At 46.3% G+C, this 27780-nt stretch overlaps 1 protein-coding gene across 2 annotated transcripts; it reads left to right on the top strand.

Annotated features, from left to right (window-relative positions):
• Positions 1-4141: 4141 nt before the first annotated feature.
• Positions 4142-26479, top strand: SLC46A3 (solute carrier family 46 member 3). 2 transcript variants are annotated; one of them, XM_044984277.1, is made up of 6 exons: positions 4142-4286; positions 8017-8230; positions 20656-21529; positions 21956-22039; positions 24158-24314; positions 25908-26479. In XM_044984277.1, the coding sequence occupies exons 2-6, from the start codon at positions 8039-8041 to the stop codon at positions 25993-25995; spliced, it is 1395 nt and encodes a 464-aa protein (XP_044840212.1). In that variant the 5' UTR covers positions 4142-4286; positions 8017-8038; the 3' UTR covers positions 25996-26479. The 2 variants fall into 2 exon arrangements, with proteins under 2 accessions (XP_044840212.1, XP_044840219.1); XM_044984284.1 differs by lacking the exon at positions 4142-4286 and adding an exon at positions 4707-4821.
• The last annotated feature ends 1301 nt before the right edge of the window (positions 26480-27780 follow it).

Consider the following 27780-nt stretch of genomic DNA (forward strand, 5'->3'; position numbering starts at 1 on the left):
TTGTCACTTCTTTTCTCATATTATACTGTAAATTGAACAGGCAGGAACTACCTCTTATCTTGTGATTCTGCAGTGCCTAAGAGAACAATGCCCCATTCCTGACTGGCAGGGCCGGTGCAACCATTTAGGCAACCTAGGCAGGCGTTGCCTAGGGCACTAGGATTTGGGGGGCAGCATTTTTTTCGTCAGTGACCGCGGCGGCCAGATCTTCGGCCGCCCTAGTTGCCGCCGGCATTTAGGCAGAGGGAGCTGGGGCAGGGGAGCACAGGGAGGGCTGCCTGCAGCAAGTAAGGGGGAACTCCCTGCCCCAGCTCACCCCTGCCCCGCCTCCTCCCCGAGCTTCACTTCTCCCGCCTCCCAGGGGGGTGCCTCAGGGCGGAGGAGGGGAGCCGTCGTGGGGGGGGGCACCTCAGGGCAGAGGCTTGGGGACGGGGGAGGGCGCAAGGTGGAAGTTTCGCCTAGGGCGCGAAACATCCTTGCATCGGCCCTGCTGACTGGAGCCACTAGACACTACCACAGTAAACTTCATAAACATCAGATTAAGGCATAGGCACCATAGACATAGGCTTAGGGACCCAACTCCCAGAGCCATGTGACTATATCAGAATTTCAGGTTTATGATGTTTCTGGACTCATAGATGCAAAGAAAAACTCCACCCAGGTGCGATGTTCGCTTGAGTTTGTAGACAGCATACACCAGACTAGGTGCAGCAGCCAGCAGAGCCATGGAGGAAGTCATTTGACTCCATCCCCAAGCAGATCCTGATGCTCTGTGGGAAACCCCAGCTGCCTATCTCAATTTGGAGAAGGGTTTCCTGCATAATACATGCCCCCATTTGGTGATGTGCCTAGGACCCTGGATTGTCTTTTTGACCTGAGCACCAGCTCCGCACTCCCATTGGCCGGGAACCACGGCCAATGGGATCTGGGGGGACAGTGCCAGTAGGCGAGAGCAGCACCCGGTGCCTTCTTTCCCCGCCCCCCAGGAGCTGGACCTGCTGGTTGCTTCCAGGGTGCACTGCGGTGCCAGGACAGGCAGTTTCTGGCCAATGAGAGCTGTGAGGACAGTGCTGGGGGCGGGGCAGCACACAGAGATGCCTCCCCTCCCCCGCCAGGGGTGCACACAGATGTGCCAGCAGCAGCCGGCCGCTTCCGGGAGCGGCATGGGGCTACGAGAGGCACGCAACCTGCCTGAGTGCCTCGCTGCGCTGCAGGACTTTTAGCAGGCTGCACTCAGAGATTGTGAGGGAGCAGAGGAGGCCGGACAGAAATGTTAGTCCTGGTGGGCCACACAGAAATGTTAGACGGACCGGATCTGGCCCACAGGCCGTATTTTGCCCACCCGTTAATCCCACAAAACCAAACACCCTAGCCCTGCCCCTTCCCTGAGGCCCTGCCCCCTCTTCACTACATTCCCCCTCTCTCAGTGGCTCGCTCTCTCGCACCCTCACTCACTTTCACTGGGCTGGGGCAGGGGGTTGGGGTGTGGGTTCTAACTGGGGGTGCGGGCTCCAGAGTGGGGCCAGAAATGAGAGGTTCAGGGTGCAGGAGGGGGCTCCAGGCTGGAACAGGGAGTTGGGGTGCGGGAGGGGGTGAGGGCTCTGTATGGGTGTATAGGCTCTGGGGTGGGGCAGGGATGAGGGGTTTGGGGTGCAGGAGGGGGCTCTGTGCTGGGGCAGAGGGTTGGGGTGCAGGGGGGGTGAGGACTCCGGCTGGGGGTGCAGGTTCTGGGGTAGGGATGGGGATGAGGGGTTTGGGGTGCAGGAGGGGGCTCTGGGTTTTGGGGGGGGACTAATGGCTGGGGCAGGGGGTTGGGGCTCGGGGCTGGGCCTCGGTCTTACCTCCAGCGACTCCTTACCTCCAGCGACTGTGGGCGTGGGCAGCCCACGGAGACCTGCTGCCCTCCTCCCCACAAGGAGTGCACAGAGATGTGCCAGCAGTAGCTGGCTGCTTCCGGGAGCAGTGTGGGGCCATGTTATACAGGCAGCCTGCCTGAGCCCCTGCTGCACCGCCGGCCAGGAGCCGCCTGTGGTAAGCGCCTCCTGGCCAGAGCCTACACCTCACGCCTCCTTCCACACCCCAACACTCTGCACCAGCACGGAGCTCCCTCCTGCACCCAAACCCCCTCCCAGACCCCACACCTCCTCCTGCACCCCAATCCCGTGCCCCAGCCTGGGGCTCCCTCCTGCACCCAAACCCCCTCCCAGACCCCACACCTCCTCCTGCACCCCAATCCCGTGCCCCAGCCTGGGGCTCCCTCCTGCACCCAAACTCCCTCCCAGACCCCACACCCCTTCCATTAATATAGTAGAAATGTGCGGCCCGTGATGACTTACCAGAATTCATGGAGTGCCCCCGCTGCAAAAATTATTGTCCACCCTGGATTAGAAAGTTGGCAACCCTAGGAGGAGAGCGAGTGAGGAGGGATGGAGCAAGTCGGGGGAGAAGGGGTGGGGCCTTGGGGAAGGGGAAGGTCAGGGGTATTCGGTTTTGTGTGATTACTGAGATTAAGAGATGGGTTGGACCCAGTAGACAAATCAAAATCAGCATCGATTTATATTGTCCCTGATTATTGCTGTTCTGAAGAGTTTAGGGTTTGATCCTGCCCCACTGAAATCAATTGATTTCTACCTCTGCGGATAGAATTAGACCCATAGGTTTTTATAGCTGATGTTAACCTAGCCCATACATTTACCCAGAGATAAGAAAATCCTCATTGCATTATTAGATGAAACAAAGTCCATTGCTGCAGATGCAGCAAAGCCTAAACTGGAGAGCAGGTTTACCTTAGAATCATAGAATTGGAAGGGACCTCAAGAGGTCATCTAGTCCAGTCCCTGCACTCGTGGCAGGGCTAAATATTATCTTCTAGACCATCCCTGACAGGTGTTTGTCTAACCTGCTCGTAAAAATCCCCAATGATGGAGATTGCACAACCTCCCTAAGCAATTTATTCCAGTGTTTAATCACTCTGACAGGAAGTTTTTCCTAATGTCCAACCTAAACCGCCCTTGCTGCAATTTAAGCCCATTGATTCTCATCCTATCCTCAGAGGTTAAGGAGAACAATTTTTCTTCCTCCTCCTTGTAACAACCTTTTATGTACTTGAAAACTGTTATGTCCCCTCTCAGTCTTCTCTTCTCCAGACTAAACAAACCCAATTTTTTCAATCTTCCCTCACAGGTCAAGTTTTCTAGACCTTTAATAATTTTTGTTGCTCTTCTCTGGACTTTCTCCAATTTTTCCACCTCTTTCCTGAAATGTGACGCTCAGAACTAGACGCAATACTCCAGTTGAGGCCTAATCAGCAAAGAGTAGAGCAGAAGAATTATTTCTCGTGTCTTGTTTACAATATTCCTGCAAATACATCCCAGAATGATGTTTGCTTTTTTTGCAACAGCATTACACTGTTGACTCATATTTAGCTTTTAATCCACTTCCCCAGATCCCTTTCTGCAGTACTGTTACCTACGCAGTCATTTCCCATTTTTGTATGTATGCAACTGATTGTTCCTTCCTAAGTGGAATACTTTGCATTTGTCTTTACTGAATTTCATCCCATTTCCTTCAGACCATTTCTCCAGTTTGTCCAAATAATTTTGAATTTTAATCCTATCCTCCAAAGCACTTGCAACCCCTCCCAGCTTGGTATCATCCACAAACTCTATAAGTGTACTCTCTATTCCATTATCTAAATCACTGATGAAGATATTGAACAGAACTGGACCCAGAACCAATCCCTGCAGAACCCCACTCGTTATGCCCTTCCAGCATGACTGTGAACCACTGATAACTACTCTCTGGGAATGATTTTCCAACCAGTTTTGCACCCACCCTAGCTCCATCTAGGTTGTATTTCCCTACGTGAGGCAGTATCAAAAGCCTTACTAAAGTCAAGATATACCACATCTACTGCATCTCTATCTACAAGGTTTACTACCCTGTTAAAGAAAGCTATCAGGTTGGTTTGACACAATTTGTTCTTGACACATCCATGCTGTTATTTATCACCTTATTATCTCCCAGGTGTTAGCAAATTGATTGCTTAATTATTTGCTCTATTACCTTGTTATTGCCCAGGGAAGTAAAGTCACAAAATGGCCGATTCTATTTGTTTTCACCCCCACGCCAGCTCCTTCACTGACAAGTTTCCAAACCCAAACCCCGTGAGCAGGTGTCTAGATTTCATGGGGTTAGGCGGGGCCTGAGGCCCAGAGATTGCCCCTTCCACGCCACGTCCCAATGGGATGGAGATAGCAGAGGGGAACTGCCTGTTCGCCACAGCGGTGAGTGGCTCCAGCCTGAGCTCCATGAGCAGCGTGGCTGCAGCAGAACCGTGAGGTCGGGGCTGCCCTTGTCCGCTGCGGAAACCCCCCGGGGCAGTTCCGCCGCGCGGAGGGGGCTCCCCTTGGGAGCAGCGGCTGGGCCCGGCGAAGGGGAACACGCGACCCCCGGGCCCTGGCTGGATCAGGCGGGAGCGGGAGGGAAGGTGCCGGGCGGCCTGGGCCGCGCTGCGGCGCTGGCAGGTGCTGGACAGGGCAGCCCGAGCTGCTGTCTCATGCCCGCCAGGGCACAGAGCCGCGGGGAGGCGGGGCCAGGGCGAGTGGCACGGGGGGGGAGCAATCACCGCGCTCCGTGAGCCAGGCTCCGTGAGCCGGGACCCAATGAGCGGGGTCCGGGTTTGACGTGTCAATGTTTGGGAGCAGCCTGGCGCAGCAGCTGCCCGGGGCGCGGGAGTCCCTGCTGCTGCCTGGGCCGGAGCTCTGCGGGTGCCGGCCGGCGGGGGATTCGCGGCCGCCAGCGGCGGGCACTGCAGAGGAGGTGAGGGCGCTGCCGGGGTGCGGGGCGGCGGGGACGGCATCTCTCCTGTTCCCCCAGCCAGCACACTGCACCCAACACTCACAGCGCGGGCAGGCAGGCACACGCTGAGCTGCACCACCACCACCCCCCGACCCCGCGCGCGGGGAGACGCGCTCTGAGCCCGCAGCACTCCCCCTCCCCCCGACCCCGCGCGTGGGGAGACGCGCTCTGAGCCCGCAGCACTCCCCCTCCCCCCGACCCCGCGCGTGGGGAGACGCGCTCTGAGCCCGCAGCACACAGCCCCCCCCGACCCCGCGCGTGGGGAGACGCGCTCTGAGCCCGCAGCACCCCCCTCCCCCCGACCCCGCGCGTGGGGAGACGCGCTCTGAGCCCGCAGCACACAGCCCCCCCCGACCCCGCGCGTGGGGAGACGCGCTCTGAGCCCGCAGCACACAGCCCCCCCCGACCCCGCGCGTGGGGAGACGCGCTCTGAGCCCGCAGCACCCCCCTCCCCCCGACCCCGCGCGTGGGGAGACGCGCTCTGAGCCCGCAGCACACAGCCCCCCCGACCCCGCGCGTGGGGAGACGCGCTCTGAGCCCGCAGCACACAGCCCCCCCAGACCCCGCGCGTGGGGAGACGCGCTCTGAGCCCGCAGCACACAGCCCCCCCAGACCCCGCGCGTGGGGAGACGCGCTCTGAGCCCGCAGCACACAGCCCCCCCCGACCCCGCGCGTGGGGAGACGCGCTCTGAGCCCGCAGCACACAGCCCCCCCCGACCCCGCGCGTGGGGAGACGCGCTCTGAGCCCGCAGCACACAGCCCCCCCGACCCCGCGCGTGGGGAGACGCGCTCTGAGCCCGCAGCACACAGCCCCCCCAGACCCCGCGCGTGGGGAGACGCGCTCTGAGCCCGCAGCACACAGCCCCCCCAGACCCCGCGCGTGGGGAGACGCGCTCTGAGCCCGCAGCACACAGCCCCCCCAGACCCCGCGTGGGGAGACGCGCTCTGAGCCCGCAGCACACAGCCCCCCCAGACCCCGCGCGTGGGGAGACGCGCTCTGAGCCCGCAGCACACAGCCCCCCCAGACCCCGCGCGTGGGGAGACGCGCTCTGAGCCCGCAGCACACAGCCCCCCCAGACCCCGCGCGTGGGGAGACGCGCTCTGAGCCCGCAGCACACAGGCCCCCCAGACCCCGCGCGTGGGGAGACGCGCTCTGAGCCCGCAGCACACAGGCCCCCCAGACCCCGCGCGTGGGGAGACGCGCTCTGAGCCCGCAGCACAGCCCCCCCCAGACCCCGCGCGTGGGGAGACGCGCTCTGAGCCCGTAGCACAGCCCCCCCCAGACCCCGCGCGTGGGGAGACGCGCTCTGAGCCCGCAGCACACAGCCCCCCCCGACCCCGCGCGTGGGGAGACGCGCTCTGAGCCCGCAGCACACAGCCCCCCCCGACCCCGCGCGTGGGGAGACGCGCTCTGAGCCCGCAGCACACCCCTCCCCAGACCCCGCGCGTGGGGAGACGCGCTCTGAGCCCGCAGCACACAGCCCCCCCAGACCCCGCGCGTGGGGAGACGCGCTCTGAGCCCGCAGCACACAGTCCCCCCAGACCCCGCGCGTGGGGAGACGCGCTCTGAGCCCGCAGCACACAGCCCCCCCAGACCCCGCGCGTGGGGAGACGCGCTCTGAGCCCGCAGCACACAGCCCCCCCAGACCCCGCGCGTGGGGAGACGCGCTCTGAGCCCGCAGCACACAGCCTCCCCAGATCCCGCGCGTGGGGAGACGCGCTCTGAGCCCGCAGCACACCCCTCCCCAGACCCCGCGCGTGGGGAGACGCGCTCTGAGCCCGCAGCACACCCCTCCCCAGACCCCGCGCGTGGGGAGACGCGCTCTGAGCCCGCAGCACAGCCCCCCCAGACTCTGCGCGTGGGGAGACGCGCTCTGAGCCCGCAGCACACAGCCCCCCCCGACCCCGCGCGTGGGGAGACGCGCTCTGAGCCCGCAGCACACCCCTCCCCAGACCCCGCGCGTGGGGAGACGCGCTCTGAGCCCGCAGCACACCCCTCCCCAGACCCCGCGCGTGGGGAGACGCGCTCTGAGCCCGCAGCACACCCCTCCCCAGACCCCGCGCGTGGGGAGACGCGCTCTGAGCCTGCAGCACCCTACAGCCCGTGCAGGAGGAGACGCGCTGGGACTGGAACACCCCTAGAACCTGCACAGGAACAGGCACCTAGAGGGGCACACAACACACACACACACACACACGGGGAGAGACAGACAACACCCACCCTGCCATTCAGGCACACTGGGTTAAAGCCTATAGGGGAGCCTAAGGTTGAACTGGATCTGCCCTGTCTTCACTGCTATTTTAACTTGGGTTAGCTAAGGGGAGTAAGAACACACTTTTTTTGCCATGTAGACCAGCGCACACAGCCACTGAGGCATACTAGAGATAGTGACACACATGTTATCAGACCAAGACGTGCTACACAGACATTCAGATGTACTCTGATACCTGAACACTTAGATATACACAAACATGAATTTTTGCTAACACTGAAAATTGTTTGTTTGTTTTTTGGCGGGGAGGGCGGGGGAGGGAGCGATGTCACACGACAGACCGTGATCTTGCTACTGCTGTCTGTAATTTTGGTCATTTTGCACATCTGGACTTTGAATAACTGGGCTATATCTTGGAGCAGCTGAATAAACACCCTCAAAGAGGGTACATTTTATTTGGGGAGGGAAGATGCCTGCCTTTGGATTCTCTAAAAACAGCGTGATATACAAGTTTTAAAATCTTTTGCTGATTAACTACTTTTAGAATTTTAAAATACATGTTTTTAAGAAACTACTGAACATGGCAAAACATAAACAAGGAGAACAATAGTGAGGAGAAAAAGACATCACCAGCTTTAAAACATTCAGTTCTTTTTAACTAGTTAAATTGTTGACCAGCTAAAATAGAAACTGAATTAAATGTGCAACTCATTTGTGACTCTGATTTTTAGCAATATAAATTACACAATAGCAATCTAAAAGCAAGCTTGGTTCAAAACAGAGTGTAAGCTCCTCCCTAACTGGCAGAGAATTACCAGCTGGAACTTCCTTTCTCTCTGTAGTGTGCAAAAGCCCTCACCTGAATTTTAGAGTATATTGAAACACTAGTACTTGCGATCCTTTCATATCGGACAGGTAATGCATGCTCTTTCTTTCTGAACAGAGAACTGAAGGGCAATCCAGACATGAGGAAGGTTTTGTTAGTGGAACCTGTCATCATCATTTACACTTTTGCCTACTTCTTGACCGTACCGCTGATTCAGCAGTATATTTATCGGAGGCTATGGGAAGAAGGAAGCAACTCCAGTTTAATAGAAAATAACAACACTACTTACTGTGAACTAAACAAAAGTAACCCAGCCTATATCAAACAGAAGGTAAGGAGGGGGAGAGGGGGAAGTAGGAATAAAAACATGTAACAAAGGAAAATTTGCAGTGAGTACTAGATAAATATTTAATTAACAGTGGCTTAATTTTTATAAAATTATGATTTCATTAATATTTATATGGTACCATAGTTGTGTATAGTGTTTACAAAGAATCAACTCAGCAAGATGCTGAGGACATTGAGTTCCCTCTGAAGTCATTAGGAGTTGAGAGTGCACATTATCTTAGAGCAGTGGTTCTCAACCGATTTACCATTGTGGGCTGCATATGCAGCTCTCTATGTGTTATGTGGGTCGCATCTACAGAACATATATACTACCTGTATGGCCCTGAGGATGTGCCGCAACTGTGTGCTGATCGGGCTGCAGGTTGAGAACCTCTCCCTTACAGGGTTTGGCCCAAAAAGAAGATATTGCCCTTATGCTGAGAAGTATAGAAACTAGGGCCCTGATCCTGCGAAGATGTGTGCATGTGTTTAACTTTACCCAGTGTGATTAGTAACTTTGACTTCAGTGGGACTACTCCATGTGTCAAGTTAAACATGTATGTCAGTCTTTGCAGGACCACGGCCTTGGTTAGATAAATATAGCATTATACAGGGAGAGATGACATCAGACAGGGATGGGGGACCAAAAGGAGGAAATTAAAGAGAATTTTAAAATGTGTATTTAACTGAACTGATCTTTCAACAACTTTGAAGATCTCTGATTTCTCATTCATGCCAATGGTGACATTCATTTCCTGTATTGTCAGAATATAAGGATGGCAACTCTTCATTTGATTGTTAATGATCCTTTTAAAAATATTTAAAGCATACTTTAATAGTATTTGTATGATTTACTCTTCTTTTAATTAGATACTGATTAGAATCCCCTGTTACACCACTGCTTCCTTTACATTTAGGGGAAAGTGGTAGTTGGCATGGATTTGTGAGTTATGAAAAAGGCATGTGTTAATAAGAGACCATCAGCTGACATCATTCCAAAACCAGACAAAGGGATTGTTGTAAAACTCTTCGTAGCACTTGAAGTGAGGGATTTTGCCCAATCCTAGATCTGAATCTCTGGGATGCTACCATAAAATTACTAATTAGGTAATCCGCACTGCCCCTTCTCAAGAGTGGAGCATCCAGTCTACCTAGCCCACTTGCCATATATAACAAGGGCATGCTTGTCAATGCCATATGTGAACTCCATTGAACTTGCTCAGAGGAATAGCTCAGACTTTTTGCCATGACAATGAGTTCTTCCTCATTTGTCAGGAGACTAGTCAGCTAAGGGAAACTTAGAAGAGGGTAAAGTGAATTTTTTTTATGTTTGGACTGATAGATCAGCCAACATAGGCCATTTATGACTCCCCTTAATCCCCTTTAGTATTGATTACTTGGCTTCTACCTCCCAAATACTATCCTATGGGAGTCAGAGTCCAGTAGAAGCATAAACAGCTCTTCCTGGCCAACTCAAACTACGGCGTTTTTATTAAAAAGCAAGAAAGCAGCTATGCAAGATCGACAGCTGCAATTGGGAAGAGACCCTAGCAGCTTTCTGGTGATTAGGAGTAGGAGGCACCTTTTAGCAATCTGTTAATCAATGTCAAGATGCTAGTAGGCACTGATCACACTAGCTCCCCAGCATGTAATTGAACACAAATAAACTAAGAAAATCTGAGGCTGGGCGGCTGGGACCTTACTCACCTCTCTTCCAGCATCATACAGCAGCAGAGCTAGCTATTGAATTGGAATAACTTTTAGAGCACAGGAGGAGGAGACCTCGCAAACTCTCCACCCCTCAAGGCTGCAAAGCTGTTCTTTTTGGAGGGAAAGAGAAGCGTCCATTGCAAGTCAATTTGACCTTTTATTAGCTTGACCTGTAACAGAACTCATGGCCGCCTGAGGTTCTTGTGAAGTGGAAGTCTGTGGATGCTTTTGGCTAGATCAAGGTTTTTTGGCCTGGATCGAAAAGGGATTTATGTCCTACTGTGATCCACAATCCACCTGCTCAGCTACAGCCTAACACTGTCGGCACCTAATCTCACTCAGCACCTAAATTTTCACTGTAAAACTGCCCTAGCTGTCAAAGTTTGTGCCTCTGGGCATGTACATTGTTCCTGCAGGTAGGTGACCTGACACCTGTCTCATGCCTAAGCCCCACTGATCCTCAAACCAGGTGAAAGTAGGTGTTCCCCTGCCTTGCTTGCCTGCTGGGCCCAATTCAGCAAGCATGCCTAACTCTTCACAAAATGACCAAGAGGAGGAGACCTCCCTTTATAACCTTTAGCTCAGTGGTTAGGATACTCACCCTAGATACAGGAGACCCTGTTTCAATTCCTCCCTCTGCCTTGTGAGAAGAAGGGATTTGAATAGGGACTTCTCTGGGGAAAGCTCTAACCCCTTGTCAACAGAATATTCTGAGGTGGGTCTTCTTGCTGAAGCCATTCCACTTTGTATTAAACAATTAAATATTAATGGGGCTAGGCAGGGAGTGAGAATGTGCTGGCTTTTATGGATCCTATTCTCAGGTTCCTACCTCTCCTCGTAAATTGTATAGGGAACTTAGGCACCTAGCTCAGGGTTTGTGAATTCCAGTGATTTTTACAAGGCACCTAAAAGTTGGGTTTGTGAATCTAGGCTTTTTCTCTTAATAGTCTTTGTACATCACCCACAACAGGTATTTTCATCCAGTATTAGCTCTTACTGCATGCTGTGTTTTAGGTAGATAAATTTTGGCATATTGTGATATTTTCTCAGGGTGTCCAGAACCAGAGGTCACCGTGTTGCCCCCTGCCTCAGTAAGAGAGAGATTTGTTGTTTTTCAGTTCTCTGGCACTCATGGTCAGTTAAAGCAGCAAAGAGTCTTGTGGCACCTTATAGACTAACAGACGTTTTGGAGCATGAGCTTTCGTGGGTGAATAGCCCTTACTTTGCCTGCAAGTTTAAGTCTTGGTGTATCCCAGTCCCTGAACCTCCCACAAGCATCCTCCCTCCCCCCAACCCCCCATAGTGTTCAGCCACTGTCACTGGACACTCTCAGTAATTACCAGGTAAGCTGCCCCTAAAGGGATAGTGTACACACAGGTGGGTGGTTACAACTCAGGATCAGGTCCTTTATAGCAACACAGCACTGTAAATGTTTATTAACAAAGAACAGAGATTCACAGATTCAAATGAGTATTGAGAGAGACTAAGGAAAACAAAAATGGTTACAAATAAAACAAAACTATAACACACTTTCCAGAGATAAAAACTTAACAGGCTACAACCCTTGTCTAAAGTAGTTTCTCACCCTCAGAAGTCTTTCTGCAGAGCTTGCTGGTTTTCAGTCAATCTAGGATCTATTCCTTCACAAATCATCCCCTCACTAAGAGTGTTCCTCAGTGAAATGGATAACATGTTGTTCTTGCATCCCTATTATAGCCCAGTAGACCTTTGAAAGCATTCCTGCTGTTTGTTCTCCACTGTGCAGGTGCCATACTGTGTACATATCCCTCCTGCCACCTGTCAACCTGTCTTTCCTGTTGACTTTACATGCAAATGTAGCTTCTATTGTTTTATGACAGTCTGTTCTCCTGGAAGAAACTTCTTTCTCCCTTTGTTTGGTTACTGACAGGGGTGAAAGTAACTTAAAGGACTTACCAGTACGCCAGAGTCCTGTGGAGGGGGAGGGGCCTCTATCAGAAGAGGTGGGGCCTTTAAATACCAGGGCTTTTAAATCAGGATTTAAAGGGCTTGGGGATTCAGCTGAAGCTAGGAGCCGGGCCCTTTAAATCACCCCCGGAGCTACCAGCTGCAGAGGCGGCTGGGAGCCCTGGGATTTGGGTTGGGATTTAAGCTGTGCGCCAAATGCTTGTATTTGTTGTGTATATTAGTATTGGAGAGATCCCCTCATCCAGGAGGCAGAAAAGGACTGCCTCTGCCATGGTCAAACACACCCTCCCCCCAGCTACTGTGAGTGAAATTAACAAGGATGCCTGAGGGCTGAACCACTCAAGGAACACCTAAGTTTAAATTATTCTTATGCAGGGGGCAGGCTTCTCCCTCCCTCAGGCAGTCTCCTTTTCTTACCGGTCCTCCGTACCAGCTTACTTTCACCTCTGGTTACAGACTTTAAAGCATATTATCAGTACATATACACAGTTCTTCATATAGTATTAATACATACACTTCACAATGATATTAATGGCCAGTGTGTCATTGGCATTCATTTCATACCTCACACAACATTCTTATGGATAACTACTGTCATAGCAATGTGTTAGGTGCAGAGAGTTTGTCAGGCCTGATTGGAGTTGCTGACAGAACAGTGAGCCCTTTGCCAGTTGGTATTGAGGGGTTCTTAGTGTCATGCGTAGGCTATGTTTACACTACAGACCTTACAGTGGCACAGGTGTACTGCTGCCGCTGCACCGCTGTAAAGTCTTCTGTGTAGCAGCTCGTGCCAACGGGAGAGAGCTCTCCCGTTAACATAATTAAACCACCCCCAACCAGCGGCAGTATCTATGTCGGCGGGGGAGCATTTCCTGCTGACACGATGCTGTCTGCACTGGTGCGTCTGTTGGTGAAACTTATGTCAGATAGGGGTGTGTGTTTTTTCACATCTCTGAACGACAAAAGTTTTACCAACAAAAATACTAGTATAGACATAGCCATATGCTGTCATGTTGTTTTCATTATTGCAACTACAAAACCCATAAATGATGAAAAATCTGCCAGCTGCAGATTTCTGATCTGGAAATTTAGTTAAACTTCATAAAAAATTAGTTTGATTTTTTTTTTGTAGTTGACATTTGCTGGAAAGCCCTGAAATTCAAGCTTTTTTTCAAAACATGACAGTACATGCTTAGAAAAATAAAACTTTTCCACTACATGCAAAGCATTGAAAAAAGCACTTATTAGCCATGAGTCAGCTGCATTTCAAATGGCTTCTTGCAACAAGATCATTGTGAATTTACTTTTTCACACAGTTGCTCGCTGCAATTATTTGACATAAAGGATGCATAATAAATAACTAGTTTTACATTCAAAGTGTTTGGATAACTCTTTTCAGGGCAATGGGTCTCCAGTAAGCAGGATCTTGTCCTGCAGAAATTTTCTGTTGCCCATGCTTTGCCAATTTCCAGTTCCCATTATTTCATCACTACAGGCCTCAGGTAGCTGTAAACTCTGAAATAATCACGAATTTGTCTGTCTGCCTGTGTTTTACACCAGTCTTATCACCATAGCATCTGAGCATGAAATTCTTGCCCCACTCATGTAAATTGCAAAATCCCCATTAGCTTCAATGGGGCCAGGATTCCACACTGAGAGAGAATTCTATCTGCAAATGGGTGAAAACAGTAGGCTGAGAAATTTAAACTCCAGACACTTTGCTGAGATTATATTTGCACCAGGTATTCTGGATTTTCCTGGGAATCCAAGATACTAGTGACTTTTATACACAGATGCCCTACATTTTGCTGCGGTGTTCCTCAAATTCTGTTTCTGTCAGCCTCTCAGAAAGAGACAAATTATCCTCTCTGTTCATCTTGTGTAGTTCCTTTGTTTGTAGGGTTGAGAGGGGCTTTTCAATCTCAACAGTGTCAGGGCAAAATGAGAAAGTAAATTTAAGACAATAGGAGAGCATTTGGGGTCTGTAAAGTTATATAATATTTAGTCAAAGATAGATAAGGCCTTTGCGGCACTTGAATTCATTATCTCATAGGCTTTGGGGAAATATATTCATTTTATAATTAATTGAAAAGAGGTTCAGAATTCACTGGAATGAAAGCTGGTGCTTTCTGATTGCTGGATTGAACAAAATCTCTTTTAACTGAACTCAGAGGAGTTATATTGAAACATTATTTATCATACAGTGCATGCAGTATCCTTTGCTAGTATGTAACATTCTTTAATTATACCAGCCACTATCAGTTTGTCCTGTCTTGGTCATTGTTCAGCCTCAGGCACAACATTCCTCACTTAACTTAATCCTTATTTAAATCAAGGGATTCTTCATTTTCATCCATTTCATTTTGTATTCTAGGATTTTTTGTTCTGTATAATCAGAGTGTAGTGGATTTGCAGATTAAGAAAATAGGGCCAGATTCTCTGCTGCTCTAAATCTGCGTAGCTCCATTGATTTCAATGGAGTTGTGTTGGTTTGAACGAGCTGAAGAGTTGGCCCATAGTTTATGTTCATTTTCATTTACTTTATCAATGCCTGAACTGTTCACTGATAGTGTTCATGCATTCTAATTGTGGCATGTGTCCCCCCACTCCCCTTGAACTAGATCAGATGGTGCAAGCCAGGGTCATTCCAGTGAAATTAATGGAGATGGGTGATTTACAGGAGTTGAGCATCTCGCCTCCTTTTTTGCGTGTGTTGGACTTTCTCCTCCAAAATTCACACACATATGCCATTTTTCTCTTCTTGTTTAATGTTATTAAGGGTGTTGGGTTTTTAGCTATCATATCTGTATGAGTTTTAGGGTATGGCTACACTTACGGTTTGCAGCGCTGGTAGTTTGCAGCGCTGGTCATCCAGCTGTGCAGGGCCAGCGCTGGTGTGTGGCCACACTCACAGCTACCAGCGCTGGTGTGTGGCCACATTTGCAGTATTTGCAGCGCTGTTGGGAGTGATGCATTATGGGCAGCTATCCCAGCGTTCAAGTGGCCGCAACGTGCTTTTCAAAAGAGGGGGGTGGAGTGGGGTCTAGTGTGACAGGGAGCGGGGGGAAAGAGAGAGGGGATTTTTGGAGCCAACACTGTGTGTTTAGCTTCCTGCATTGAAAAATCAGAACATGTTTCCGACCCCTTAGTCTTAACTCTTAATTGCAAACAGCCTGCAGCCAACACAACTCCCCGCTGTTTCACTCCCTCCCTGCTTGCCTCTCATTTGATTGTTTACAGCCAGGTACAGATGATCACAGCAAACAGGAGCTCTGTTTGTTTTTTTATGCAGCCTCTCTTTGTTTTGTTATGAACGAGCTCGATCGGAGCTCCGTTGCTTATCTAAAAAACAAACAGAGCTCCTGTTTGCTGTGATCATCTGTACCTGGCTGTAAACAATCAAATGAGAGGCAAGCAGGGAGGGAGTGAAACAGAGGGGATTTTTGGATCGGAGCTCGTTCATAACAAAACAAAGAGAGGCTGCATAACAAAACAAAGAGAGTAATTTATAAAAGCATTCTGGGATACACCTTATACCCTGGAGGCCAATCACAGCGCTGGTGTGTGGCCACACTTGATGACCAGCGCTGCAGCACCAGCGCTGGAATCCTTATTCCCCATGCTGAGTGAGGTGTACGGCCAGCGCTGCAGCCAGGGAGTTGCAGCGCTGGAAGTGCCCTGTAGGTGTGGCCACTTACTAATTGCAGCGCTGGTGGAGGCTTTCCAGCGCTGCAACTCGCCAGTGTAGCCATACCCTTAGACTGTTTTATGGTATGGCTTATTCAGCACCCTGAGCATTCCTGTGTGGGATGGGGTGGGACAATATGGTAAAGTAGAGTTTTATTACCGATGTATTGGCATTTCTATGATGCTCATCACTGTGGTGTGCCAGCTGTAGTATTGGAGTGCCAGCTTTAGTAAAGAAACATTGAATACAACATGGAACATCCTACGGTTCTGTTTGCTTCTTAACTGTACAAAAAGTGATACCCATGAATCAATTTTTTGTTGTCTTCACAACTGCAATTAATCCTTGTCCCACAAGATGCCTCTGCTTGTTCGTTATGCCCATTTGTCTGCAGGCTATTGCTTCCCTTCCCATTGCTGCTGTCTCTGCAGAGCAAGTAGTTTCCCTTCTCATGCTTTCTCTCCCCTCTCCACCCCCCCACCCTGGATTAATTACTTTCTTTCCTGACACTACTCTCCTTTCATGATGCTTGTCTTTCCTTTGCACCACTGCACTCTGTAGACAGGGCCCTTCCCTCTTTTTGTGTTGATCAGGTTGCTTCCTTTCTCACTGTCTAGGCCAGGGGTTCTCACAAGAAATTTTTTGGTGGCCACTCTGACAGTTTTTCCTAAAATACTTAATTAACTTTAGGAAAAACCAATAAATATGCACATATCCATGTCCAGATCATTGTAATTTATTTATGTAGGGAGGTTTTCAGACTCAATAGTAAAAATAATGTAGTTCTTTACTGGACCTAAACAGAATACAAACAAAATAAGGTGCTTTGCAAGTCCTTGTCTCTTTTTTTGTTGTTGTTTCTTTTGTTTTTTTGGTTGCTATTTTTTTTTGACTTGGTAGCTAGTAAGTGTGCTCCTGTGAACACTGATATTTGTAGGTTTGTTAATATCGCTTTTTATAGCAGACTTACTCAACCCGGGCAATCTGGGGTCAAATTAAGCTGTGAATGGAGAGTTGGGTAGGGAAGCAGTGGGGGCTGGGGGCAATGGAGGGCTAGGGGAGGCAGTGTGGGCCATGGGCGATGAGGGAGAGTGTGAGCGGGGGGCCGAAGCCCCGTGGTCGATGGATGGAGCCCAAAGCCCTGCGGCCGGAACCTGAAGCCCCATGGCTGGAGCCTGCAGCCCAATGTCCCAGCACTGAAGCTGGAAGCCTGAGCCCCACTGTCCCTGGGAAAGGAGGAACTCAGACTGGCTGCCTGCTCTTCTGGTGTTTGTGGCTTCAGAGGAGGGCGAGGCCCAACCCCTACTGGTGGTCCCGGGGAAGGGGTGAATGCTTCCCCCCGCCAATCACTGCCCAGGAGGCTGTGGCTGCAAGAAAAATCCCGGGTGGCCGCATGTGCCCACACTGGCCACATTTGAGAAACACTGCTATGCCGTATCTTGTTCCCTGTTCGCAAATAAACTGGATGAAAGCAGAAGAAAACTCACTTATCTGGCCCAAAACCTATCAGGAGGAGTTGTTAGGGACCAAAGGATCATCCTCCATTTTGACCTGATTCCAGCTTCAGGCTGTCAGATCCCCAGGGTGGCAGCAGTGCAGGCAGGAAGGCCATGACAATATAACTTCTGAGGCAACTGTGCTGCCATAAGGGTATGGTATAAGGGAGGCAAGAGAATAGTGTAAGGGGGCTTGCCCTTCATGTGAACATCTGAGCCTCCCATGGTTGCCTCAAGGTCTACTCAATTTTCTTCAGGATCTTAGAACACCCTGGGTGGGCGTGGAGAGCTATGCCTCCTGCCCACCCTGCAAGTAAACAAAGTCCAGCACCACCACTTCATGATACCTCAGAAGCTCCAAGTGAACTTTAGTCCTTTTACATTAGTTTTGGTTCTGCTTGATAGCATGACATGGGGATTTGTGCACAGAGAACCACTTTCCTTCCTACCGCTGCTCTCTAGGCTGATCGAGTTACTTCCTTTTCAGCTGCTGGAGTGGCTGCCCTTTGGTATTGCTTGTGTAACTAAACACAAACTAAGATCTGAATTTGCTAGCAACCAGCGTCAAGTGCAAAATAATCATCAAACCAACTTTGATTTATATTATTACTGTTTTTTCTTTAACTTTTCTTTAATTCTTTTCACTTACTACCATTGGTCGCAAACATGCCATTAATTTATGTCCATCAAGTGTGTTTTATTTTTAAACTTTTATTAAATTGAATAAAAAGAACTCAGAAGTTCTTCCTCCACTCTTGCATCTATTTCAGGGGTCAGCAACCTTTCAGCAGTGGTGTGCCGAATCATCATTTATTCACTCTAATTTAAGGTTTCGTGTGCCAGTAATACATTTTAATGTTTTTAGAAGGTCTCTTTTTTAGAAGTCTTCAATATATAACAAAACTATTGTTGTATGTAAAGTAAACAAGGTTTTTAAAATGCTTAAGAAGCTTCACTTAAAATTTAAATTAAAATGCAGAGCTCCCCGGACCGGTGGCCAGGACCTGGGCAGTGTGAGTGCCACTGAAAATCAGCTCACGTGCCACCTTCGGCACTCATGCCATAGGTTGCCTACCCCTGATCTATTTATTGCTGTAATGCAGCTACTGTATCTTACAGGAATACATGCACAGTCTGATACCTCTCTTACTAGAGGTTAGTGATTCTGAGACTTTCTGAGTCTGAGAACTCCTTTCCAATGGTTTTAAATGTATTTGCACCTGTTAGGTAAATTATCCAGGTACTTCACACTGACGCTCTGCAGAAAGACTTCACAGACCTGTTGATGGTCATAGAAGTGTAGGACTGTAAGGGACTACACTAGGTCATCTAGTCCAGTCCCCTGCACTCAAAGCAAGACTACTCATGACTAGACCATTCCTGGATTGGACTGGTGTTTGTCTAATCCGGGGTAGGCAACCGATGGCACATGTGCCGAAGGTGGCACGCGAGCTGATTTTCAGTGGCACTCACACTGCCCAGGTCCTGGCCACCGGTCCGGGGGGCTCTGCATTTTAATTTAATTTTAAATGAAGCTTCTTAAACATTTTAAAAACCTTATTTGCTTTACTTACAACAATAGTTTAGTTATATATTATAGACTGAGGCCTTGGCTACACTGGCGCTTTATAGCGCTGCAACTTTCTCGCTCAGGGGTGTGAAAAAACAAAGGGGAGGTGGAGTATCTGCAGCGCTGGTGCTGCGACCACACTCGCACTTCAAAGCGCTGCAGTGGGAGCACTCCTGCGGCAGCACTTTGGAGTTTCCAGTGTAGCCAAGCCCTTAGAGTGAATAAATGAAGACTCAGCACAGCACTTCTGAAAGGTTGCCAATTCCTGGTCTAACCTGTTCTTAAAAACCTCAATGACTGAGATTCTACAACCTCCCTAGGCAATTTGTTCCAGTGCTTAACCACCATGACAGAAAGTTTTTCCTAATGTCCAAACGTAACTGTCCTTGCTGCAGTTTAAGCCCATTGCTTCATGTCCTATCCTCAGAGGTTAAGGAGAACAATTTTTCACCCTCCTCCTTGTAACAACCTTTTATGTACTGGCAGTGGCGCTGGAACACTTTTTGTAGTTGAGTGCTGGAAGCCAGCTAGGGAAACTGTAAAGCAGTGGTCCCCAAACTTTTTACCTCATGCCCCCCTTACACCTGTCTGTGCCCACCACACACACTTCCCAGGGCTCTGGGAGGGGGGACACAGACAGGGATAAGGGGGCCGGGGCTGGGAGCAAAGTCCCTGAGTGCGGGGCCGGCAGCTGGGACCCCGTGTGGGGCCAGGAGCAGAGCCCTGGGCATGGGCTGGAGGTGCTGCAGCACCCCTTGTACCCCTAGTTCCCATGCCTATGTGTACCAGAAAACTATTATCATGTGTCCCCCCTCAGTCTTCTCTTCTCCAAACTAAACAAGCCCAGCTTTTTCAGCCTTTCCTCATAGGTCATGTTTTCTAGACCTTTAATCATTTTTGTTGCTCTCCTCTGGAGTTTCTCCCATTTGTCCACATCTTTCCTGAAATGTGGTGCCCAGACCGGGACACAGTACTTCAATTGAGGCCTTATCAGTGTGGAGTAGAGTGGAATAATTACTTCTTGTGTCTTGTTTCTCATGTCATGGGATACTATGTGATAATATTAAGTATAAATATGTCAGTATGATTAGTTTTTATGCAATACATTAGAAGCTCAGAGTTACGAACTGACCAGTCAACCGTACATCTCATTTGCAACTGGAAGTATGTAATCAGGCAGCAGCAGAAACAAAATAAAATTAAAAAAGAAGCAAATACAGTACAGTACTGTGTTAAATATAAACTACTAAAAATGGAAAGTTTAATAAAAAGATTTGACAAGGTAAGGAAACTGTTTCTGTGCTTGTTTCATTTAAAGTAAAAGGGTTAAAAGCTGCATTTTTCTTCTGCATAGTAAAGTTTCAAACTGTATTAAGTCAATGTTCAGTTGTCAGCTTTTGAAAAAACAACCATAACATTTTGTTCAGAGTTATGAACATTTCAGAGTTATGAACAACCTCCATTCCTGAGGTGTTGGTAACTCTGAGGTTCTACTGTATTTCCTTTATGTGCATTATTATTTATTGATGTAGCACTATCAATATGCATGACACTTTACAGATAAGTAAAATATCATAGGCTCTGTAGTAATTCCATTCAGGGCCAGATTCTGATCCCCCTTATCTGCATTAAATTGCATGTTTCAATATGATTACGTGTGGAGTAAGGTGCTGCTCCCTGTGAGTGGGAACCAGCATCTGGCCATAAAGTAGTAGTAGTTTTATCACCAACTTCAGTAAGAGCGGAAGCAGACCAATGCCCCTTTGCTGAAGGTCTCACAGCATAGGGGCCTGAACTTACAAATGCGTGCTCACAACAGTAGTCTTGTTGACTCCATTGCGACTACTCATCAAGTAAGGACTACTTGCCTGAATGAGAGTGTTCAGGATCATGTCCTAAGTTAAAATACAACAAGAAAGAGTGACAATATTGAGAGAAGGGAGAGGGAGGACAAAGGTTACATCAGTAGAATTTTTTGGATATGTAACTGCTTGATATTTTTTTCCCCCCCTTTGCAGGAAGTCCAAGAAAAGGCCTCTCTTTTTCTCATGCAGTTGGACTTAACCGGCGCAGTTCCCAGCATTTTGGTTGCCATTGTCCTTGTAGCTGATGGGGATCGTCATGGACGCAAAAAATCTTTAGTTCTGCCTTCAGTGGGAGCTTTTATATCAAATGTTTTTATCGGTGCATTATCATATTTCTCCCTGTCCCTCTCTATTTTATTTGCAGTTGCATTTTTTGGTTCACTGTTTGGAAGCATTGCAACTTTCCTCGGAGGAGCCTTTGCCTTTATAGCTGACCTCTGTAATGAAGAGAAGCAGAAAACGATACGTATAGCTCTGGTTGATTTGATTTTTGGACTTGTATCTGGATTAGCAGGACTGACTTCCGGCTACTTCATAAGAGGATTAGGCTTTCCATGGACATTTGTGGTTGCTTCTCTGCTTCACTTTATTAATATTTTCTATATTACATTTTGTCTGGAGGATACAGTACGTGTACCTGAATTCCAGCAGCATGCATCAGTATCTTGTACTGAAGGCCTTAAAGAAACATTTTCTGGAGTGTACATGCTTTTTAAAACTTCCACTTGTAAAAAACGAACTTTAATCATTGTATTGCTTTTTACATTCATGACGTATTTTTTTACCTGGATGGGTGGGAGTTCTCTTTTTACGTTGTATGAACTGGATGAGCCTCTCTGCTGGAATGAAGTCTACATAGGATATGGAGCAGCTGCATTCACTTCTGTTTCTCTGACCAGTTTTTTAGGAGTATACTTGTTTTCACATTGTCTCAGAGACATCTATATTGTCTTCATCGGGATATTCTCTTACATTGGAGGAATGGTCATGGCTGCCTTTGCCAAAACTACACTGCTCATGTTTTTAGGTGAGTTCAAAAGCAGGCCCTTTAGCTTCATGAAATATGTGAAAATTGTTATATTCTATGTAATTAAGCCATCTGATCCCTTAAAAAAACCTAAAGATATGTTAAAAACAACAACAAAAAGTAATGTTCAATCAAGTTCATATTGGATTTTAAATGTAAATTCATTCACTTGTCCCACTTTTCATTTTTGAAAGCACTTCTTTCTGGCTTTCTCTTTTTAATATCATGTATATACACTAGGTTTTCTCTGTGCTAAGATAATTGTGTCACAATACAATAATAGTTATGGTTTAAATCTTCTATCACTTATTTCGAGCCTTCAGTACATAAAATGCAGTTAGGTCATTTAAAAAAAATTGCAGTTCACCTTTAAATTCTAAAGTGCTGTTATTTGAGTGACTCATGACTAATTATATTGTTTTGCAGTGAGAGTGCCCTCTCTTCTATGTTTTATGCCCATTCCAGTCCTACGGTCCATGTTGTCAAAAGTGGTTCTGGCTAGTGAACAAGGTGAGTTGAATTTATTAAAGTGACAGTCATCAGGCATCTTAAAATAAATAGGCTCTAAATTATAAAATGTTTAGAACATACTTGTGTGAAGGGGTTCCATTTTTTTGCTTGTACTAGCTTTTTAAAGTAATTTCTTTAATTTCAGGTTATATCTATTATTACACTACTTTATTTCAGTAAAATCCTTATGACTTTTGTTTCCAAGTTAATATAAACAAGATTAGATGTTAACACCTGGCCAAAATCTCTCTTTTGGGGGGGAAAAAAAACCCTAAAAGATTGGTTGGCATTTTGGTTAAAAAATAATGATCCCCTGAGAACTTGAAGTGGAGTTAAAAGTAAAGATCTGTTATACAGTTGTGACTTGACAAGTGCTTTTAACATTCAGCAAGTTTTCACATTCAGAGAAAGAAATACATCTCATGTTTAGTTAGCCATTACAAATTATATTTAGAATGGTAAAGGGTGAATGGTCAACCTTTGAAACACCTGAAAGGGTGAAAAGAAACAATTAAGGACTCTGATACCGAGTTGTGCACCACTGCCTCATGTCTATAGTAAATTTCCCAAAGGACATAACATTAATTCTTACTTATATAAAACCATGGACGTTTAGATTTTAAAACTAAAAACACTTTGTATAGTGTAGTGCAGAAATGAAGCCTATTATTCTGCAGTCTTTTCACTGATGTTTAATTTAAAGATGGTAAAGAATGGCTTATTGTTTGAAATACGTATGTACCATATTTTGGCATCTCTAGCGCCGAATGCTCTCACAGAATTTTGAGTAGCCAAACTGATACTTTGTGAAAGTGCCAGCTCATTTATTGCAAAAGAGTTCTCTTGAGCTATTCATATTTATAATATATTTAGCAAAACAAAGATGTTTTTATCTGTACTGGTCTCTAATCATTCACATTGCCAAGAAACGACAAATGTGGAAATATCTTTCTTTAGAATTGCCTGTAGTTGAGTGGCTTGATGCAGGAGACAGTTTGCCTTATCGTGATTTACTCAAAGAGCTCATTCTGTTTAGCTTAACAAAGAGATGATTAAGAGGTGACTTGATTACTATCTATTTGGATCTATATGGGGAACAAATATTTAATAATGGGCTCTTCAATCTAACAGAGAAAGGTATAACAGAATCCAGGGGCTGGAAGTTGAAGCTACACAAATTCAGACCAGAAATAAAGCATAATTTTTTAAAGTTATTTGTGATTAATTATTGGAATAATTTACCAAGGGTCATGGTGGCTTCTCCATCATTGGCAATTTTAAAATAAAGATTGGATGTTTTTCTAAAAGATCTGTCCTAGGAATTATTTGTGGACGTTCTATGACCTTTGTTATATAAGAGATCAGACTAGTTAATCACAGTGGTCCCTTCTTGCCTTGGAAACTATGAATATGTGAATTTGTGACCTTTTTATGCTTAATTATTAGTTATTTTATCTGTATAGCACCATGAGCATACATAATGCTGTGCCATGGGCAAGCATGCCAAAAGACGACATTCTTTCCTAAAGAGTATACAGTCTAAAGGGGTAATCCAAATGGAGTATAATACAAAAATGCAGATTGAGGTAATGTAGAATTTTTTATTTCTGGAAATGGAGGAAGAGGGTAGAGGCACTGAAGTCTTGCTGAATTATATCCTTGTTGAACATTAGCTGGAAGCTGTTCAGCATAAAAGGGGTAGCATGAAAGAAACAACAAAGTATGGAAAAGATGGACATAGAGAAAAAGTAGAAGAGGAGAGCAGGAAAAAGGAAGAGATAGTAGGTGGAATTGCCCAGAACTTTGCAAGTGAGAATGAGTCGTTTGATTTCGGGTGTTACTGAAAAGATTCAAGAAAGGAGATACAAGGGCAGAGTGGTAGTAAAGATAATCTCCACTGGCAACACGCTCTTGTCACTTAACAATAATAATTGTGAAGGCGGTCCGCCGGTAAAGCATTCTAGCAGCGATGCTGTACAGAAATTGTACGATGTGGAATTGTAACTGTAGTGGATCTTTTGTATTTTTATTAATCCTCTTCTCTGACCAAAGTGAATGACTTTCATTTCAATACTTGCAGAGCTCCGTATTGTTATCCAGATATTTTTATTTTAACAGGTGCTGTGTTTGCTTGCATTGCCTGCTTGGAAGTTATGACTAGTGCCATTTCACTCGCAGTTTTTAATAGTCTCTATGCAGCCACTGTAGCTTGGTTTCCAGGCTTTAGTTTCCTCTTATCAGCTGGTCTTTGTATAATTCCCCTGGGCGTCACGTGGTAAGTATATATCATAAGGTTTTTTTACTAGAGTAGAAATGTATGTATGTATGAAATGAAGCCGGGTGGTTTAATGGATAAATGTTGCCTTTCACCTATTGGCTCCATATTTAAGTCTAACTTGAGTTTCCTAATGTGGGGCTAAATTCTACCCCTGGCTTCCATTGGTGTGAGTGAGAGCCCTGTTTGAGTGTGTGCATCTGAGGGGAAAATTCAGCACAAAATCAGGGTAATCAAGGTGTGTGAAAGCAGAGAGCTCAGTTTTGTTGTATGTTCTCGCCAATGGGAGTTATGGGCCTGATCCAAAGCCCACTGAAGTCAATGGGAGTGTTTCCATCCAGGCCCCTTCGTCTTGATCCTGCAGCATTAAAATCAATAGGATCTTTGATATTGACATTTACTTCACTGAGCATGGGCTCAAGCCCTGTGTGAATAAATCTCTGTGCATATCAGAAAAGCCGGGGAAGGACAAACTTATGTAATATTTACCCACACTGTATTTCAGTAATATTCAGGACAAATTACACCTTTCCTTGGTGTTCATGTTATCTAAATTCACTTGCATTCTCTCTAATGTAAACTATGCATTGAGACTTTGAAACATGAATGGAATTGACCAAAAAAAGAGCCATTCTCCCAGTTCACGTATACTCTTAGATTTATAGAAAGTTAAATATTTACTAAGAGGGATAGTGTTATCCTTCCTGAAGTCTTGTACCTTTTCACCTTGTGCCTAAACTTCTCCTGCCTTTTGTTCTGGACTAGCTGAGTTTTAAGATCAGGGTAGTGAGACATGAAGAACACTTCAGACTTGAGTGCCTTTCAACATTTCAAAACCTTGGACCTAATTCACTACTGCATCACTCCAACTTTAGGCCACTCTAATTTCATTGAATTATCCTGGCTTTAAACTGAAGTAATATAACTGTGATTCTGATCCCATAGGTTTAATGGAGTTGGAAGATAAAGAGTCTCATCCTGGAAGTGGAGAGTATTTTAGAAAACAAAGATATTGAGGTGCTCAGATACTCTGTTAATGGGGGCCATATGAGTACCTTAGATATATAGAGAGAGAACTTAATCTATAATTTCCGGCATAACTGGGAAAGCGCCTTTCAAAAAGGCAGGGTTTTCTGTACAAAGGGTTATAGACACATACCAATAAATTAATTCATCTTGGATCCAGGACTATAGAATAGCATGATAGTTATTTCTGAAGGTCCTCTCTTCCTTCTCCACTCCAGATTAATGCCTTATCATCTGTGGTATACTGCCCTTAGAATAGCCTCACTCTAACCCTGAGAAACCATCCTTCCTGAGGGTGTCATGCAATAGTATTATCTCAGAGCAGAAACTGCAGCTTGTTCCAATTTGTGCTAAATCAGGCATGGTGGCTTAGTGCTTTTCACAGAGAAACAAAATGAGATTGTCTAACTCATGTTACATAGGGCAAGTATTATCGTTGCTTTATTTATTAAGTCACCTGGACCTTTCTGTGCAGAAAGCCATTGGGTGTGGTGTTGGTGCTGATTCAGCTTACTGTACATTACTATCTTGCTAAAAATGTTTCTGTGTCTTATCTCTCTCTTCCAGCTGGCTTTTGTGCACCAGTTGGCATGAAGAGGACTTGGCATCGCCTGCATATGAAGAAGTATCCAGTGAAGAGAGTATTGACAGTTGAACAAAGAATTTACCTACCTTGGCTTTCTAGTCTGATGTGCATCACACAGCCTGTTACATACACACTGACAGGGGAGAGTGTGTGACAGTTGTAGATGAAATCTGGACAGTAGCCCTGCAACAATTTACCATAAAACTGCTAGCATTTCTAGTCTTCCTATTTTATACTAGAATGAGTTTAATCCTTATACTTTACTATGCAAATAGGGTGAGAGTGGCGGCTCTTTATCAGTTTTTAAAGTATAGCAAAAATGATTGATATTATATATTTATGAATAAGAATTTAGAATTACTTATTTTTTTACATCCTGTGCTCTTGGATTTACAAATAATGTCTCTTTCAGAATTAAGAGAAAATAAGTGAGAGCTGTATTTTGTTCTCTCTCATGTCTGAAAATGATTTAAAGTAGGGCTGTTGATTAGTTACAGTTAACTCACACGATTAACAAAAAAAAATAACAGTGCGATTAATTGCAATTAAAACAATAGAATACCAATTGAAATTTATTAAATATTTTGGATGTTTTTCTACATTTTCAAAAATACGGATTTCAATTACAATACAAAATACGAAGTGTACAGTGCTAACTTTATATTGTTTTTTATTACAAATATTTGCACTGTAAAAATGATAAATAGTATTTTCAGTTCACCTCATACAAGTACTGTAGTGCAATCTCTTTGTCATGAAAGTGCAACTTACAAATGTAGGGTTTTTTGTTACGTAACTGCACTCAACAACAAAACAATGTGCCTACAAGTGCACTCATTCCTACTTGTTATTCAGCCAGTCGCTAAGATAAACAAGTTTGTTTACAGTTACAGGAGATAATAATTCCCACTTCTTAATTACAATGTCACCTGAAAGTGAGAACAGGCATTCATATGGCACTGTTATAACTGGCGTTGCCAGATATTTATGGGCCAGATGCGCTAAAAATTCATGTCCCTTCATGCTTCAACCATCATTCCAGAGGACACGCTTCCATGGTGATGTTGCTCGTTAAAAAAATAATGCATTCATTAAATTTGTGACTGAACTCCTTGGGAGAGAAATGTATGTCTTGTGCTCTGTTTTACCTGCATTCTGCCATATATTTCATTTTATAGCAGTCTCAGATGATGACCCAGCACATGTTGTTCATTTTAAGAACACTTTCATTGCAAATTTGACAAAATGCAAAGCAGCACCGATGTGAGGTTTCTGAAGATAGCTACAGCACTCAACCCAAGATTTAGGAATCTGAAGTGCCTCCCAAAATCTGAGAGGAACGAGGTATGGAGCATGCTTTCAGATGTCTTAAAAGAGCAACACTCTGATGCGGAAACTACAGAACCCAAATCACCAAAAAAGAATAACCAACCTTCTGCTGGCGGCATCTGACTCAGATGATGAAAATGAACATGCGTCGGTCCGCACTGCTTTGGATCATTATTGAGCAGGACCCATCATCAGCATGGACGCGTGTCTTCTGGAATGGAGGTTGAAGTATCAAGGGACACATGAATCTTTAGCGCATCTGGCATGTAAATATTTTGCGACACCGGTGACAACAGTGACATGCAAATGCCTATTCTCACTTTCAGGTGACATTGTAAGCAAGAAGCAGGCAGCATTACCTTCTGCAAATCTAAACAAACTTGTTTGTCTGAGCAATTGGCTGAGCAAGAAATAGTGGAATTGTAGGCTCTAAAGTTTTACATTGTTTTGTTTTTGAGTGCAGGTTTTTTGGTACATAATTCTACATTTGTAAGTTCAACTTTCATGTTAGAGAGATTGCACTAC

The sequence above is a fragment of the Mauremys mutica genome, chromosome 1, assembly GCF_020497125.1.
Source record: "Mauremys mutica isolate MM-2020 ecotype Southern chromosome 1, ASM2049712v1, whole genome shotgun sequence".
Classification (NCBI taxonomy): Eukaryota; Metazoa; Chordata; order Testudines; family Geoemydidae; genus Mauremys; species Mauremys mutica.